The sequence below is a fragment of the Parambassis ranga genome, chromosome 9 (genome assembly GCF_900634625.1).
Source record: "Parambassis ranga chromosome 9, fParRan2.1, whole genome shotgun sequence".
Lineage (NCBI taxonomy): Eukaryota > Metazoa > Chordata > Actinopteri > Ambassidae > Parambassis > Parambassis ranga.
In genome coordinates, this window is record NC_041030.1 from 5,496,132 (window position 1) to 5,513,597 (window position 17,466).

At 40.7% G+C, this 17,466-nt stretch overlaps 2 protein-coding genes across 3 annotated transcripts; one reads left to right on the plus strand and one right to left on the minus strand.

Moving 5' to 3' along the window:
* Positions 1-1,034: 1,034 nt before the first annotated feature.
* LOC114440775 (Golgi-associated plant pathogenesis-related protein 1-like) lies at positions 1,035-2,506 on the minus strand. Of its 2 annotated transcripts, XM_028413257.1 has the most exons (6): positions 2,468-2,506; positions 2,355-2,381; positions 2,023-2,232; positions 1,854-1,931; positions 1,550-1,699; positions 1,035-1,178 (listed from the first exon to the last, which is right to left on the minus strand). In XM_028413257.1, exons 2-6 carry the CDS (start codon positions 2,359-2,361, stop codon positions 1,174-1,176), a joined length of 450 nt encoding a protein of 149 aa, XP_028269058.1. In that variant the 5' UTR covers positions 2,362-2,381; positions 2,468-2,506; the 3' UTR covers positions 1,035-1,173. The 2 variants fall into 2 exon arrangements, with proteins under 2 accessions (XP_028269058.1, XP_028269057.1); XM_028413256.1 differs by lacking the exons at positions 2,355-2,381; positions 2,468-2,506 and having other exon boundaries at positions 2,023-2,323.
* Positions 2,507-6,804: 4,298 nt separating this feature from the next.
* On the plus strand, positions 6,805-13,894 carry LOC114440770 (folylpolyglutamate synthase, mitochondrial-like). The gene is made up of 15 exons (XM_028413252.1): positions 6,805-7,047; positions 7,128-7,256; positions 7,552-7,605; positions 7,704-7,768; positions 8,282-8,396; positions 8,868-8,945; positions 9,035-9,096; positions 9,192-9,294; positions 10,440-10,517; positions 10,917-11,073; positions 11,882-11,962; positions 12,520-12,667; positions 12,936-13,011; positions 13,092-13,146; positions 13,404-13,894. The coding sequence occupies exons 1-15, from the start codon at positions 7,000-7,002 to the stop codon at positions 13,757-13,759; spliced, it is 1,605 nt and encodes a 534-aa protein (XP_028269053.1). The 5' UTR covers positions 6,805-6,999; the 3' UTR covers positions 13,760-13,894.
* The last annotated feature ends 3,572 nt before the right edge of the window (positions 13,895-17,466 follow it).

Sequence of the window (17,466 nt, forward strand, 5' to 3'; positions counted from 1 at the left end):
CAAATACTAGAGTTAATTCGATTTGATTGATTGAACTTTTTAACATGCAGATTGTTGTGTTAGGCTGCCATCTAGTGGTACTTAGGAGTATCTGCAATAATCAATTGACAAGTACAGCACCAAGACGAAGAAACTTTGTGAGTCCATGTGTATTTATTTATTTACTCAGTCATTCCCATAGATTTACCATGGAGAGACTCATAGTGCCTCAGCCATAAGTACACCTCTGTATGAAGGTTCCTATATAAGAGCCTCCTGCTGATGGCTCTGGGTGCAGAGTGCACTAGTACAATCATGACACATGTTTTTAGGATGTGATGTATAAACCTCTAAACCTTACCAGTAAGGAAAAGAACTTCTCTATATAATAATTTATAATCTATGAATCTCTGTATCACAACTCCCAGCTCTTCCCCAGGAAAACTGTCATCAAATGCACCCAAAGCTCTGGCTGAGTTGATAAAGATTACATATTGTCCATCAAAAGCAACAGCTATTTCAAAAATGCCACATAAGATGTGTGCTCAAAGTTTTACAACATATGAAGGATTTATGAGCTCTGTAAAGGCAGGAACAACCAAGCAAAAAGGTCCATCTGAGAGGCCTTTAAAGTCCACACTTTGAAAACAGCAGGCCTTTGGCAGGAATGTGCAACTGCTTGTCTTGAAGGAGTGGATCAGATTTTTGATCAGTGTGTCAAATATGTGCCCCAGGATTTTAACTGCCAAACTGTGGTTCATTCATGCATTTGTTGGTGTCAAAGTGCTGCATCTACAGTCAGAAAGAATTGGCACAGATTTACCATTCATCACATAAAAGAGGGAAAACACTATTTTACCATTTATCTGTGCACAGAGCACCAAATGTTTGAACGTGTGGCTTTGGTGACCAAACCATTGAACCATTCACACATATTTGTTTAAAACTGCTTGTATGATGGGAACGTGGCAGCCATCGTGAATCATATAAAAAAGCTTTTTATACAGTGTAACCAGCAAGCAGAATATTTTATTAGTTCTTTTTTTTTTTACAAGTTTACAACCATAGATGTCTAACATAAGTGAGTCCTGGACAGTCCAGTTCATCTACAGCAGTGTGTGCAGGTGTTTTCCTTGCTGGAAGAGCTGCCTTTTTGGGCCATCGTCTCACTTCCAGCTGTGAAATGCACCGTTTTTACACTGGAAAGTAACAGTAAACAGTGGTGAGGCATGCAGGCGTTCATTTGATGAAACAAAGGCATGAGAGGCATGACGTTTGTATGCTCTCACTTAGTGGACAAGGATGAATAAAATCCTAAGAAACTAACTAAAATACAAAAGAAAGCCCTGTCTTCCATGGATGAACCTGCAGCAGCTGCCTCACATATGCCAGGCAGGAAGTAGTTAGTACAATGGGATTACTGTTATCACCAAACAGTGTATTAGTGTCATTTTAAGTCATGTCACCTGCTATTAACATGCATGTAGTAGTTTGGGGTGTGTTCCTAGCCTTAGCATTGCATTCTTCCACATACATCAGTACAATATGCAAATCTATAATAACAGGTTACCTTTGGGGAGGACATTTTTCTCAAAGAATCCTGGGTTGGCGATGTTGCCAGCTGGTCGGTACTGCCCAACTACAAAGAGTTTTTGGCCATTAGTGGCCATGCCAACACCCAGTTCAGTACTTGATTGCCACACAACCTGAGTGAAATGACCTGCAGGAAGAAACACAGAACAGTAAACTCTATAGAAACCAAAATGAGACGGTAATTTTTTTTATTTTCAATTCCGCATATTGCAAGTATGCAATATTGCGACTACATAACATAATATTTGTGGTCTTTGATGTTGGTGGGTTAGTAGTATTACCAGTATTTCCACCGAATCCAGGATTGTCAAACTTGTAATCCTTAATCTCACTGTACCATGAATCTACAGCTTCCTTCCCTGATACAAGAACAAATGTCATTAAACAGATGAACATTTAAATTAATAGAACCATAACAGGACATTATAAAAAATATGCAGACTAATTCACCTGTTGGATTCACAGATGAAGAGCTGGACATGTAGAAGACATTCTCTCCATCTTTAGTGTCACTGTGTCCCAGGGAGTTTCTAGCCAACAGCTGGTCGGCCCACTTCTGAGCCGTTTTATTCAACTCTTCATTGTACTTCAGCGGTGGTGCGCTATGCTTCGCCCTGTAGGAGTTGTGGGTGTTCAAGAATTCTGTCTTAAAGCTCTGACCTGCAAGAGGGAGAAGAAAATACAAATAGTGCTGAAGCAGCTCTGAAGCTGTGTAGACAGGAAGCATCATGCCATAAAAAAATGCATTACCCTGGAGCATAGAGAGTACTTATCGTACTTACTTGGCATTGCTTCTGAGGTTATGGAGGCTGGAATGAAGTAAGAGCAGTGTTTAAAAAAGAATCAACACTAAATGATCATGTTGTGACAGAGCAGCACTCTGTGGTGAACTCACCTGGTTCAGTGTCAGGAAGAATATCCTGTGAAGATCCAGTTCGTCAGCTGGCTTCAAGCTCATATTTATGTACAATAGCCAGACCTCTCCCACCTCATCATGTGGGAGGAGACAACCTCTTGCCTGTAGTTTTTTTTGTTTTTGTTCATGGTGCCAGTTGTTTTTGAACTCATATTGTACGATCTGCTCGGGCAGTCATATCAATATCACCTCTCTGTCTGGCATATCAAGATCGGGGATTATACACTCAGATTACTTAGGCACCATCATCAACAGTTTTGGCTGAAGAAATGTGTCAACGGTGTGTTGAGGTTCCATCCACTGCTGCAGATTCCTTCTTTACTTAAAACAGTGACAGCACAGTTGCAGGAGGTTTATTCGGCATTTACCACAAATCCACTAAGTATCACCCTATAATCCAGTCCCAATGCCTCATGAAATATATTAATCCCAATACTCAAATATGTTTAGAAGGTGTATTTACTTTGACCCCCCTGCACTCTCTAGGTTGAGTTGGAAAAAAATCATGTTGGACAAACTGAAAAACATTATAATGCATAAATGTACTTGTTTTGACTTGGAGCTACATGTACTTATTGGATGGAAATCTTGCCCACAATTTAATTGAGTTCATGCAGTGAGTCATTAGTTACCAGTTATTAGTACCAGGTATTAGTTACCAACTCTGATCTATTGCTCCCTCTAAATTTGGTACAACACACAGCACAAACCAACATATAGACAGAGAAGTAGAGTGCATCATTTTGATTTGGATTATTATATAATCTGCTATTACATAGGTGCTGTCTCACACTCTCTCAGTTTAGGATCGTCAAGCATGTACACGTTCTGTGTGTTTCCCACACAGCTGTTAGGTCTGTATTCACTGTGGGCATCTTGTCTCAAAATTTGCATGTTTTATGACTTCATTTTTCAGCTAGACTGCTAAACATTCTGATCTGCATATCTGAGTAATGCCAAGAGCTGTTTTGACCTGTAATCAATTAGAGCAAGCACGCAACAAAAAGATGTCTGTGCTGTGGGAAAGGATGCAACCTGTCATTATGAGCCTGCTATATGGAAATCTTTCCTTTGTTTAAACTCTGACGACAGCCTGGAGGGGGCTGTCATATACCACTGAAAGACGGAGAGGAGCTGTGTGAGAGCCAGCGCATGATGCTGCTATTACTGTGTGCTATTTGACAGGAAACACTAATAGAAACTGTCTCTAAAATTGACCACGTCTTTAGTATCAGCTGGTGTTACGCTTCTCCTTTAAATGTGTTGACACACAAGATGACACACAAATGCTTTATAAATGTTAAATGGACAAATAGACAGTCCTTGAAAGATTCTGACAGGTCTCCAAGCCCAGACTGCTCCTCTAATACATTAAACACACAATAAAACACATACAGTTCATTCATATCTTGTTTGACTTGAACCACCGATGCGATGAGGGGTGAATGGAAAACTGATAATGATAACTGTCCTGTTTAACCAGAAAGACAATTGAGTGGAAGTGAAATTACTGTCATCTTCAAAGAAGGCTCAAAGTGTCAGTGACATTTGCTCTCTGTGAACATAAATATTTACATAAATATTTCTGAAGAAATGCTTTCACCACACCTCCGTCTACTGTTGAGAAACTGTCAGTAAATATACATGAGAATTCCATTCATGCTTATTATGACCTAGACAGACCAAAACTGTTTCTTTTATTTGTGTCGAGCTGTAAACACGTCTGTTTCTCTTTCTTAAGATTGGACATGTTAACATGATGGGTCTATACAGTTGAATTTTTTTTTTGCAGCCAGCCTCAAGTGGCCACTTGAGTTTTTTTGTTTCTTCCTCTGAAGGTACACATCGTGAGACAACATGATCCTGGCGGCAAATCTGTCCTTTGTTATTAGTCGAGACAGTAAACAAGCACTGTACTACAGCCAGCCTGTCTAGAAAACATGGCCGTGCAGCATTCTCTGCTTGCTTGATGTGGTGATATAATAATGTCATTTTTTTCCTAATTAAACAGGCCTGTCTCTGTCCTTGATGGGCTGTGTGGGAGACACAGAGGCTGACGGCAGGAATTAAGTTGTTGATAGACAACACTCAGATCATCAGGACAAATGTGATAAAATGTTATATATTGAACTTTGAGTATGTTTTCTTAGTACAGAGATGATCCTCATTATTATATATAATTGAACTGTGCAGTCCAATGGACCACACACTGCAGCAGCAACATCCAGTCAGTGTCACAACCACCACAAAAACATGCACCATTTTTTTTTTTTTGGTTCAGTTTTCCAACCCCAGCATATGGAAACACCATCCTTTTCACTACACCCATGTGTGTTCCATTTGTTTGTCAGTGGCAGCAAACAAAGAAGAAGCTGGAAGAGAGGCTGCAGCTGCCTGGAATTCAAACCCACCAATGTTGCTTTAAACGTAATCAAATGTGAAGTTCAACATTGCCACAAGTGGGTTTTTATCTCCTGCTGTACAATGTTCATCTGAGCCAGACACAACAACAACAACAACAACAACAACAAAACTCTTCTCTCCAAAGCTCAACTAGGAAGCTGTGATTGAATGATTGTGACCTGTGGTAACATGACCAGAATTCAGATGGATTTTTTGTCTAATCTACAAAGTTTCCACACTTAAAAGTGGATTGTAAAGGTTGTAAAAATACAGATAGTTTAACATCTACAGCATGTGAAGCTCTCTTTTATCCAAGATGGTAAAAGTGACCCTTTAGATTAAAGAAGTTCTTACTAAAAAGCAAAAGCTATCTGCCATAAAACTAGAGGATGTAGTTCTTTGAAAGCAGCTTGATGAACTGTCATCAGGTGTGAGTTCCTTTGGCCCACACCATGGTTTCGGCTAAAGTGAAACTTCGGTTTTGTTTTACACATTATTGAAGTATGCTCTCACGCACACACAGTATGCCAGCATTCTGCAGAAATGTCACTTTTGATTAGGTTCCAGAGAAGCAATGAAAGCGAACAATACACCGGCAGAAAGTTAACAAGTGTTCACAGTGAAAGACAAGCTGTAAATAGACCTACTGTGTGTTTCCTTTGAGGAATTTTTACAATACCTGAGATCATTCTAAGATAAGGGAAGAGAAAGCAGAAGCCGAGTAGGACTGACAACCAGTCAGAATCCTGCAGCATACATTTGTTGTTCTGAATGTGAGTAGCAGACATACATCTGGCCCAAACACTGCTCCTCTGACTGCACAGTAAGTGTTGGATTTAATGACCCCTCATTTACCAAGTGTAACCTTGTGCTGCATGGATTAGAGAGTCATGCAAACACAGGCACACGGTTTGCTGTACTCTAACATGCAAAGCTTGTGGTTACTGCCACATTAAAGCCTTTGGGGGTTTTTCAGGCTGTGCAGCTTCTTGTGTGGGGCCATTTTTCAATCATAACATGCTGAACACAGCATGAACACCCATAACTAAGTCAACAAATTATACTTTAGTCCTGAGTTTGAGTCAGTGTTCATACCTGACTGGACCAATCCAAACTACAAAGTAAAACAGCAGTGTCACAGCAGAGGTCTGTAGGCTCTGACATGTAGCTCTTGGTTTATTTTATTTTTTTATACTTCTCTGATCATAGCACAGTCTGATCTTGGGCTGATTTTGCGGGGACATCCACTCCTGTGAAGATTGTTGTTGTGTGTCTTGAGTTGTATTTACCTAATACCACAGTATTATGTTTTTACACAAAAATGTGAACCTTTGTACATTCTCAGACTCCATAAAAACACCCAGGTATTTACCAGATATACTGCCATGTGTAGGTGGAACAGCACCTATATATGAAACAACCTGTGCATGCCTTACATGAAGTCAGTGAGGAACCCTGCAGCATTGCTTCTCCAGGTCCTCTTTTCAGTCTGTCGGTTGCAAAAAAAAAACAAAAAAAAAACATAATGCATAAAACAGACAGGCTGGATGTTGGGGTGAATGAGACACTGCAGGGCTCTTCAACAACACTGAAAAGAATGAAAATACATTAACTGATTCACAAAAACAACGACTAAAGATCAACATGACAACACACAGAACAACCATGAGCCCACACTCATGCAAATAATAAACAGAAATGTACAAAAAATACATGTAAATCCACACAAAATAAATAAATTGCAGCCTCCCACTAGTGTATTACATAACTCCGTATTGCTTCTTTAAAGTGTTTTGGTGTAAAATAAAATTTTATGTCAGCTTCATTGTAATCTGTTAGGTGTGTTGGCACACTTTTATGTGTCCCTGCTATATGAGGCTGTAAACAGCAGAAATCTTGTGCAAACAGCCGCCTCATGCAGAATGAAGGGGGCGGGTCAACAGGAACCTGATCGCTCCAGTTTTTATCTCTAATGCTCAAACAGCCACAGAGAGAAATTAGCACTTAAAGGCTTTTTTTTTGCAAGCTTTAGCCGCATGTAAAGTCACATTAGTCTGTTTTTTATAGAGTGCTGACTGGCTGTTTATTCATTGATAAGGCTTACTGTCATGGTACTGGGTCAAAACGCTGTTGTGAACAGGACCAAAACCTTTAGAGTGAGTATTACTGAGCTGCTGCTTTGACTGAACTTTAATCAGTTTGGTGTCACTGTGTGTGTGTGTGTGTGTGTTATCAGGGGGCTCTGTGCATCCTGGACCACCTGCAGAATAATGGTGCAGCGTTGAAGCGACTGCGTGAGCGCCAGGACAATCCGGCGGTGCAGTTCCAGGCCATGGAGGGATTCCTCCACCGCACTGGTGTTACTGTGTGTACAAACATGACAAATATTTTTCCCCTTAAGTGAGGCACACCCAAGTTGTTGTCATTAAATGTAATTAGTCTCTCACGTCAATCATCGCTGAGAGTGACTGTATAATCTTTAACACATGAGTACGCCTTATTAGGAAGACATATTAGTGGAGTGCATGAAAACTGTTCAAGATTATTTTTTAGACCTGCTGAGTTATGTGATGAAATGCATTAATAAGAACAGTGTCTACTGAAATACACAGCATACACAAATATTTTAAGTTCTGTACCTGCTCATGTTGTCTCTTTAGGTGGGTGAACTGGACAAACTCAACATCATCCATGTTACTGGGACCAAAGGAAAGGTAGGAAACATGATGCAGGCATATTCAAATTTTATTAAAAAAACGAAAAAAAAAAACGAAAAAATAAAAATTATAATATTAAAATCCTTGTTTTCCAGGGATCAACATGTGCTTTTGCTGAAAGCGTGCTCAGGAACAATGGCTTTCGGACAGGATTTTACAGGTCAAGATTTCAACACATCAGTTTCTATTCATGCTTCTGCAGGTTCTTTCAGAATGCAATTATCTGTGCAACAGACTACACTCACAACCCTGAATGCACTAATACTAATGAAGAGGAAAACGTGAAAAATATTACAGTCATTATTAGGTGCCTGCAGTTTGGACTTTGTCTGGCAGCTTTTTCCTGCAGTTTATTAATGGTTAACTAAGTGCTGTGTTAAGCCTGGTGACCTGTCTAAGAGTTTATCTCTAGTTGTTTTTTGTTTGCTTTGTTTTTCATACACACATAAAGTAGAATGACTGACACGTGTCTGTTGTCGCTCTTAATATATTTGTGGTGTCCTTGGATAATTAAGTGCAATGACGTGTCAATGACAGTCCTGTTACTCACAGTTAAGCAATGTCAACTGTTGCTCACAACAAAAGCAAGAAGCCATAAATAATATAATAAATAATTAATTATTAAATATTACTATTTCAGCAGTAGTAGTAACTATGACTCCTCTCCCCACAGCTCTCCACACTTGGTTCATGTCAGAGAGAGAATACGCATCAATGGTTGGCCAATCAGCAAGGGGCTTTTCACCAAGGCCTTTTGGGAGACCTATGAGCAGTTAGAAGAGACAAAGGTAGGATTTGCACATGCAGATGTGTTTTCTGTCAATCACATCACACCAACTCTGGGCCTACAGACTATGTTTTTAACCTGATGGATTTATTACATTTAACAATGATGGGAAGTTGTAGATCACATATCTCATAAAAACCTACCTGAGGAAGTACTGGGAGAAGCACTCATTGCCCTTTATGAACACATTTCCCTTGGCATGGTAACTGCTACATGCTAGCTTTCAAAAATCATCAGTGGCTTCTTGTGTTTCTTCTTCTATAATTAATTGTCCTGATTGGTTGAAGTTTTGGAATACACAGTGAGAGATGGTTCATCCTCTGTGCTTTCTCTGATGGACAAATCTTAGGAAAGTAACTGCTTTTTTGGGTCTGTGCAGAGTCTCTGCCACAAGCAAACAGGTCAAATCATAAACCTTGTTGTGTTAAACACGTTGAGCCCCTCCATCACATGGACTTTGATGAATCCACAGGACTCCCATGGAGGCACCATGCCCTTCTATTTCCAGTTCCTGACTCTTCTAGCTTTCCGTGTCTTCCTGAAGGAGCAGGTATGGTTCACACACACACACACACACACACACACACACACACACACACGTTAAGCCTTATGTTGTTTGAGGTGCTTCTGTGAGCACAGGTGGATTTAACAGTAATTGAAGTTGGGATCGGAGGCCAGTACGACTGCACAAACATAATCAGGTAACATGTTGAGAAACAATAGCTTGGTCCACAGTATCAGAAATGTTTGTCTGTGTATGCTGCAGGGGCTACCTAACATTTCATTTGATTGACAGGAAGCCATGGGTGTGTGGGATCACATCTCTTGGTTTGGATCACTGCAGTTTGCTGGGAGACACTACGGAGAAGATTGCATGGCAGAAGGCTGGAATATTTAAGGTGAAACTAATTCCTTTACAAAGGTGCCATGATCAAACATTTACGAGGCTGCGGGTGTGCGGATGAAATTGATTGTTGAGGGTTTGTTGTGGTCACAGATCTATGGTTAGTTGAAACTGTTGTCAGATTGGATGTCATGCATGGTCAAAGCTTTTCAGGAACAGGATCAGTGTAAACAAGATTAGCTGATAACCTGCATAGTTTTAGGAAATTTGCCAAACCACAGCTGTACCTTTCTTATGAGAGGGACTGGCTGATATCAGTGTGTTGACAATAACACAAGATTTGTCTGCCAGACAGTATTTGTGTTCAATTTCAATTTAAAAAAATACTCCTGATAAATAAAAGTTATGTTGCCTATATCTATTTATCATCAGGTGGAATTGTACTCACACGTGCTTCAGGTATGCGTGTTATGTAATCTAGTCAAAACTGGTATAATGTGCAAGAGAAGATGTGTGTCTGGGTCTGCATGGCAGACGGTCTTTTGTCCCACACATGTGTTTTGATTATTAGAGAAGCCACACAGCGTTTTAACCTGTTTACACCTCCCACTCTTACTGTCTCACTCTTTATTTTCAGCTCCATCCTAAAAGAGCTCTGAGTCAGTTTGTGTTGTCAGTCAAGCCAAGATCCCACTACGCTCCCTGCATGTCTGCTGATGTGTTATGTCCTGTTTGCTGTGAAAAATGAAACATCAGCGAGGATTCCAGAGGGGAGTGGTGGACTGTCTGTGTGTCTGTTGTCCTCTTTGTCTTTATCTCCCCCAACCTGTTGCACTAGTTGGTTTGTTTGTGCCAAAACCTCCATGAAAATCATCCCCAGGAGAAGATCAAATACAGCCAAAGGTTGATCTAAACCACTGTGATAAGCTACACGTGCAAACCTAGACATCTGCCTTACTATAGTTATAGTTAAGTGTTGATGCATCAGTAACAATTATCCAATGTGTGCACAATTTGTAGAATGAAACAACACTTTACACTTTGGACCTTTGATATAAAGATAGGAAACTGGTGGAGAAATCTGGAGAAACACCAGCACTGATAAGAGTGTTGGTGTGATTTTTAGAAACACACAGCAACACAGGGCCTGAATTAGTGACCACAAAGACAAACTGATTTTAATATGTGTTCTATCTGCAGCCGGGTGTCCCTGCATTCACTGTCAGACAACAACCAGGCTCTCTGAAAGTGCTGCAGCGACGTGCTGAAGAGATCGGGGTAAGGAGCAAAAGACCAACCCAGTCCTCTGTTGCTGCTGCTGTTGTTTTTGGGCCTATTTTCCTCTAATATGACTCTAATGACTAACTAACTGAGTCGAAATGTTAAATGTTACATTATATTTTTGGTTCCCATACTCCCTCCTCACCAGGATAGTAAATGCGAAAAAAGTTTGATGAGAAATACACATATTTTACTGAGGACAACTTCAGGGGGCATCCCAAACATGCCACAAATTAATTAATTAATAAACAATGTAATAAAATGTATTAAGAGACTAATTCAAAACTCTCTGATCAGTTAAATATATTTCATTTAACGCTCACCTTCTGCTTAAGACTGGATTTGAATGAATGTGTGATAAAGTCCTCAGGTAAACCCTCTCTCTGTCCTTCGCAGTGCCCCCTGTCTGTCTGTCCTGACCTGGAACAGTATGAAGCTGTGGTTGGTCCTGTGAGACTGGGCCTGGCCGGAGCACACCAGCGCCTAAATGCATCACTTGCCCTGCAGCTCAGTTTCAGCTGGTTGCAGCACCATGAGGCTAAGAAAACAGGAGGTATGACAGATTAACCAATACGCTCACAGTGCTTATATTCTTTAAAAAACCGAAGTGAGCACGTCGTCGAAATTTCTTATCATATTGTGACAATGCAAATGTCTCTTATTTGCTGCCGCCATCTTGACCACGACTGCATAGCATTTCTAATAGCTGCACTTCAGGTGCTTTCAAAATAAAATGTGCTGCATGACATTAAACACATGTCTACAAATAGACATATGTACATGAATATGCAGATAGCCTATGTTAAATGGCATTGTATTGTAAAAACATAAACAGCAAATATCAACACATTGTGAACATTATGACCTTTTAAAATCAACTGAATGTTGACTGATTGGTAGCGTCTGTTGCAAGCTATGTAATTAAACCTGCACCGGGTAGTGTGGGTGTGTTTGCTCAATCATTTTCTCAAGAAGTTAGTGAGAAACAAACACATCCATAGATATACAGGAACAGGCAGCCAAGGACAGTTGGATGTTTGTTGCAGAAATGAAAAGGTAGGGGCTTGATAAGCACCCGGATGGGGGTGCCTGGATAACTGGCCTGGTAGAACCGGTCCCGCACTGCAGGCCCTGGTTTGATTCTGTACACCTGTTGCGTTCCACTCAGTACCTTTAGCTAATGAAGCAAGATGAAAGAATAGATCAAATATTTTATCTTGACCCACAGTACTTCAGAAAAACTAGTTCTTCAGTGTTTGTCTTTGAGGCGTCACTACAATGAATTTGCATTTTCTTCATTGTCTGGTGTGCTTACATTGGCTGTGCATTGTGGAAATACTTACACATGTGACTGTTTGCAGACAGTCTCACTTCAGTTCCAGCAGCCTGCAGGCTCAGCTCCCAGACAGACAGCTTTCTGCTCGGCACAGCCACGCTGAAAGGCAAGTTCTGTAAGAAAAATAAATTAAGATTAAAAATGCACATTTTAAAAATCATCATACGCTGCAATAAAAATACTGAATCGACAATTCTTAGTTGTAAAAAACACAGATGATGAAAAATAGTATATTTTTATTACAATATAAAAAGAAGAAACAAATGATAACTTCCAAGTTGGTTTTAAGCATTTATAATAACATGACTCACTCATGACCTTGAAATGCAAAATAAAAAATAAAATAAAATTTCATCATTGGCAGAAAAAAACACACAGAATCCTTATAGCCTACATGTCTCGATTAAAAAAAATCACTGGTAATATATAATTTCCTCATTAACATTAAACAGTGTTTCAATATATTTGCAGGAATTGTATTATGTTAAAAATGAGCCCACACAGGTAAAAAGTGCATTATTTCTTTCTATGGAATGTTTGACCATACGCTTCACTTTTTATTGCCTAATCTTTTATTTTATTTTATTTTATTGTCACTGATATTTCCTCATCCCAAAGTTCAAATCCAGTCTGAAGACTTCCTTCCTCCTCTTTCACCTCCAGGACTGCAGGAGACAGAGTGGTTGGGGCGCAGTCAGACCCTGAGACGTGGCTCTGTCACATATTACCTGGATGGAGCCCACACCACGGCCAGCATCCAGTCCTGCGTCTGCTGGTTCAGAGAGGAGATGCAGCAGAGAGACCACACTCAGTACGGCAGCAGCACACCACTTTAAACTTATCTGCCACAAGATGGAGACACACAACTCCAAATACAAAGTGTCTCAGGGCCTTTAGATAAAAGCAGGTTGGCTTGGATTCAGACCGGGGCTGCGGATCAGATTTCAGATATTTTATAGAAGTCATGAATCTAATCTAATCATTGGCTTAGCTTCCACAAAAAAACTCCCATCAAAAAAAGGAATCCCAGAGACAGATATGACAACCACCAATGATTTCATTTCTCCCTCTGTCTGTAGAAACCCTGGACTTAGAATTTTGCTCTTTAACACGACAGGAGAGCGAGACTCTGCTGCTTTACTCAGACTGCTGCTGGTCAGTATAACACACACACAGTCCTGCTTTGAAAGACAACACCTTTACATTTTTATGACATCAAAACCTGTGGCTCACAGCCCTGCAGGTTCGACTATTCACTCTTCTGCCCCAACATCCCAGAAACACCCACAGGTGAGAAACAACCTCTGCACAGATTCATACATCTGCACTGAACAGCTGCTGTGCATGAAGCTTTTTTTTAGTTACTACTGACAGTTGAGGATAAATATGAGCCTGATATGGTAGAAAATAGTGTATGTACATGTTTTTCCCACCCTAGTTGATCATTTCGACCCCAAAAGATGAAGGTATATACAACTAGCCATTAACTTGATCCAAAGCATGTGCAGCTAAAGGTGAAGGTCTCCTGTATTCCCTCTCCTCTGCAGCTCACCTCGGCATCAGTGTGCAGCAGATGTTGGTCCGCTGCAGCGAAAACCAGCTGATCTGGCAGAGCTTGAATGCACTGGATGCAACACACCAGCGCCACTGTAACTCTGGCAGTCAAAGCCTGGTGTTTCCCTGCATCCTGAGCGCCCTCCAGTGGATCAACTGGAGAAAGCAGACAGCGTCAACCCCTGCTGTATCTCTGAGCTCTAACAGGATCTTTCCTGATTCTGCTGAGCTGCCTGACAGGCTGAGAGAAGCCGGCCAGATCTCTGTGCTGGTGACAGGCAGTCTGCACCTAGTGGGAGGAGCGCTAAAACATCTGGAACCTTCCCTCAGCACAGTAGATTACAAATAGACACTTTTATTGCCATGATGACAGTTAATAGTCTCTGGTTGACATTTAATATGTATGGTTTTCATATTGCTGTGATTAATACTGTGTATATATATATGTATTTATATTAAATACAGTGGTCTTCAAGTTGCCGAAGTACGGTAAGATTTTTAAATAGATCATTGTTAAAGTTGTTGATACACTGGCCGGGGTTATTTTCATTAACAGGTCTTTGACCAAATGGCTTTAAGATGCTCACAGGAATCGAGGCTCATTTTTCGCTGTGCACCCTGTTTGCTCGTAGCAGTGCAATGACACCAAACATTATGCCAGTTTAAACTAATAAATTAGTATTTGCTAATGCCTTTGGCTTTCAATACTGTTAACTCTGTAAAAAATGGTTTGTTCCTGTTAGTGTTAATCTTATATTTGTATTATGATGTCAAAAAACATCGCCAGTTATGGTTGTTGCCATGTTACCCATTATTCTCTGTGGAAATTTTAATGAAGTAAGTTTGCTCCATCACCAGCTCCCCCATGCGTCACAAGCATAAATGATGTGTCATTAATGCTGTGAATTGTTGATGTGATGGATGAAAAAAGTGAGTATAACAGTATGTGCATGTACCAATGTTATACCAATGTCAACACCTGTCAACTACCACTCTAAGTGTCCCTCTGAGTCTTGTCTATAAGCTGAGCACATTATGTGCTGATCATTTCTAACATTTTCACTGGTGTCTGCTGTGGGAGAACATGGTGGACAGAGCTGCGGAGACTTGAACCAGAATAAAAGAGAACTTAAATACCTCCTCTTTTGGCACGCTTGCTTGTCTGGAGCTGGAAATCTCCTGCAGCTGTTTTGTCAGGCCCCTGGAGTTTGTCTGAGCCAGGGAGCTGGGGTTTGAATGCTGAAAACATGGAGGAAATGACCTCTGCTGAGTCAAGATGCCTTCTGGTGTTCACCTCCTACACCAGCATGGCCTCTACTTCACACTGGCAGGCCTATCAGTGGGCCCCTGCTCTCTTCCACCTCCTCTGCTGCTCAGCCACATCTTCAACTGTCACCTCAGATGGGAGCTGTATCCTGAGCAAACTTCAAGATATACTTTATTTATAGGAAAGCAGCTTGTAATAATGACATTTACATCTCTAAAGATGCAAAGACAGAGCCCAGAGAGTGGGCATAGCAGTTAAGCCTGAGTACAGCTGAAGAGGGCAGGCTGCCATGCAAGAAATTAAGTTGTCATCAGCAAGACAGACAGATAGATAGATAGATAGATAGATAGATAGATAATTTCTTCTTATGTTATGTTGGATATTAAATACAAAGCCTTTTACTACTGCATCAAACTGCAGGGCCTTATAATACAGTAAAATAAACATGTCTGTCTAGCCCGTCTTCACTCCCCTGCTGTGAATTCCTGTTAGTAATGTCAGAGCTAAGCTGACAGACAGACGTGGTCTTAGAAGCTAAATGGAATGTAGTGTTTTGCTATTATATTTACCTTCCACATATTACTGCAGGAGGTTTTCTTTGATCTCCTGTAGCTTTGCCCAAATCCCTTTCATTACTTGAGCATTTGCAAAAAGGGGCATGCTTCAGACCAGTTTTGGGGGCAAGGAAAGGGTTAACTGGGGATGTTTTGGAAGGTTGTGGTACCCACTTGGGGGGGGCACTGCTGTCTTTCAGGCTTATTAGCTTCTCATCAAGATTAGAGGCAGAGGCCAGGACAACAGACTGAGGCCTGACAATCTCTTTAGTCCATACAGAGAAAATATCATTAGAGGAGAGGTCAGCTGTTTTTTACCAATCACACACATTCTCACGTGAAGCACGGAGAGTTAGCTACATCCAAATACTTTATTGTAAATTAGGTACATTGTACAGTTTGTTGCAGACACTGTTATCTTAATAAGAAGCCAGACGAGAACAAAGACCCCAACAGACAGGTAGAGAGGGAAAAGCCCCCGTTGGTGTGTAAATCACTTTATTGTGCTAATCAGGTATTAGAGACAGTCGGAGCAATTAGTGAAGTCACAACAGAGATTTGTTTCAGCGAGCCACTGTCAGGCATTTTCTCTCTGAACGGGAAACCTCGGGGAGGGATTTGATCATGTACAGAATTAAGTGGCAGGATTCCTCTCACTGGGACTCCCTCTATCCACAGTAAGTCTCTTACAGGAGAAGGCAGAGCACGCTGTTGTGGTTATCAGAGGCACCTATTGTGGACTCTGATGGTGACAAGTAGTTTACATTTAACCTGTAGATGGATGATATCGCCCATATCTCTTGTGTTTGCACAGTGCCCCCCTCCCCACAGGAGGCCTCCCTCTGAATGTTTCTCTTTTTTACCAGCGTTGTTATTGAGGGAAAGGTATTCTGGATCCTAAAGCCTGTCTGACCCTGGGGCCATTTTGTTGTGCCAGCTTTAGGTTCCACTTGAATACAAGAAGTATCAGGTTTATGAAAAAATCATAGATATTTGGCTAAGCTATTGGGGTGCGTGATTACTATTTTTCATATTTTGTAGGTGTGTTATTAAAGGGAAAACTTCATTTCCCTTTAAACTACGTTTAAGTTCATTGGTTGTCTGAGATCGACCAACAGTTCCTGCTGTTTAAATGCACTTTCTGTGTTTATAGTTGTTGGTTTCTGTGCTGCTAAAAACAATAAAATCAAGTGTTGAATAATATATAGCCACCACCACTTCTGGGATATTAGCGTCTATAGCCTCTGCATTGGTTGAATAATGTACTACACTCAGCATAGCAACTTAGACAAGAAACAAACTCAACGCAACACTTTATGACTGACACTGAAGTGCATTCTGTGCACAATGGTACACTGAAACACTTTTTTGAGGCTTAGTTGTTCGATCAAACCTCTTCAGATGCCTCTAAAGCAGCACATTTTTTAATACAGAGCTGGGCTGCCGTGGGCATGTGAACATGGATGTGAGTAGTGGTGGATTGGTTGTTAAATGGAGTTTGAGCCTCCAGTAGCATTCTTTGTTGAGACTTTTTTTTCTTTAAAAAAAGGGGGAGAGTGAGGGGGTGAAGTTAGGGGTCACAAGGCAATTGGAGCTCTTTTGAGATGCTATTGTTGTAGAGGGTCAGACAGGAATGGATGTTAAAATGTGGAGGGGAGGGGAATGTGAGTGTGGGTGTGGGTGTGTAAGAAAGAGAGAAACACACACACACACAGAGTGTAGTGAGTAAGATGGGATGGAGTACCCACAGCAAATCTGTCCGGAACTTTATAAGGATGCTCGTAAATTATAAACAGCTCCTCCCTCCTCTGTTAAGGGGAAGCAGGGAAATGTTGCTGGGAAAAACCAAAGTGTATAAATGTCTGCATGAAAACTGCTGTTATTTGTCCAATTGAGGCCCCATGTACTTACATGCAATATATACATATATATATACTTAAAACTTATTCTAATTGTGGCCTAAGTGTTAACAGATTCACATCAGCGGGTGATGATTGGCTGTTTTAAACCTTTATTGCTATACAATAGCAGAATTAGCATTAGCCACCCATTAGCAGACAGCTGTTGTTTTTCTCACCGCTTGTAAAATACCACCAACAGTGTTTTCTCTTTGTAACCACGGTAACATGAACAGACAGAGGTACAAACACAACAAGAGTGCTGTGTGACCAGATCAGAGGCTGTTTATGCTATTGCACCATAATTTATAATCATCAGAAATAAGGTAGAAAATAT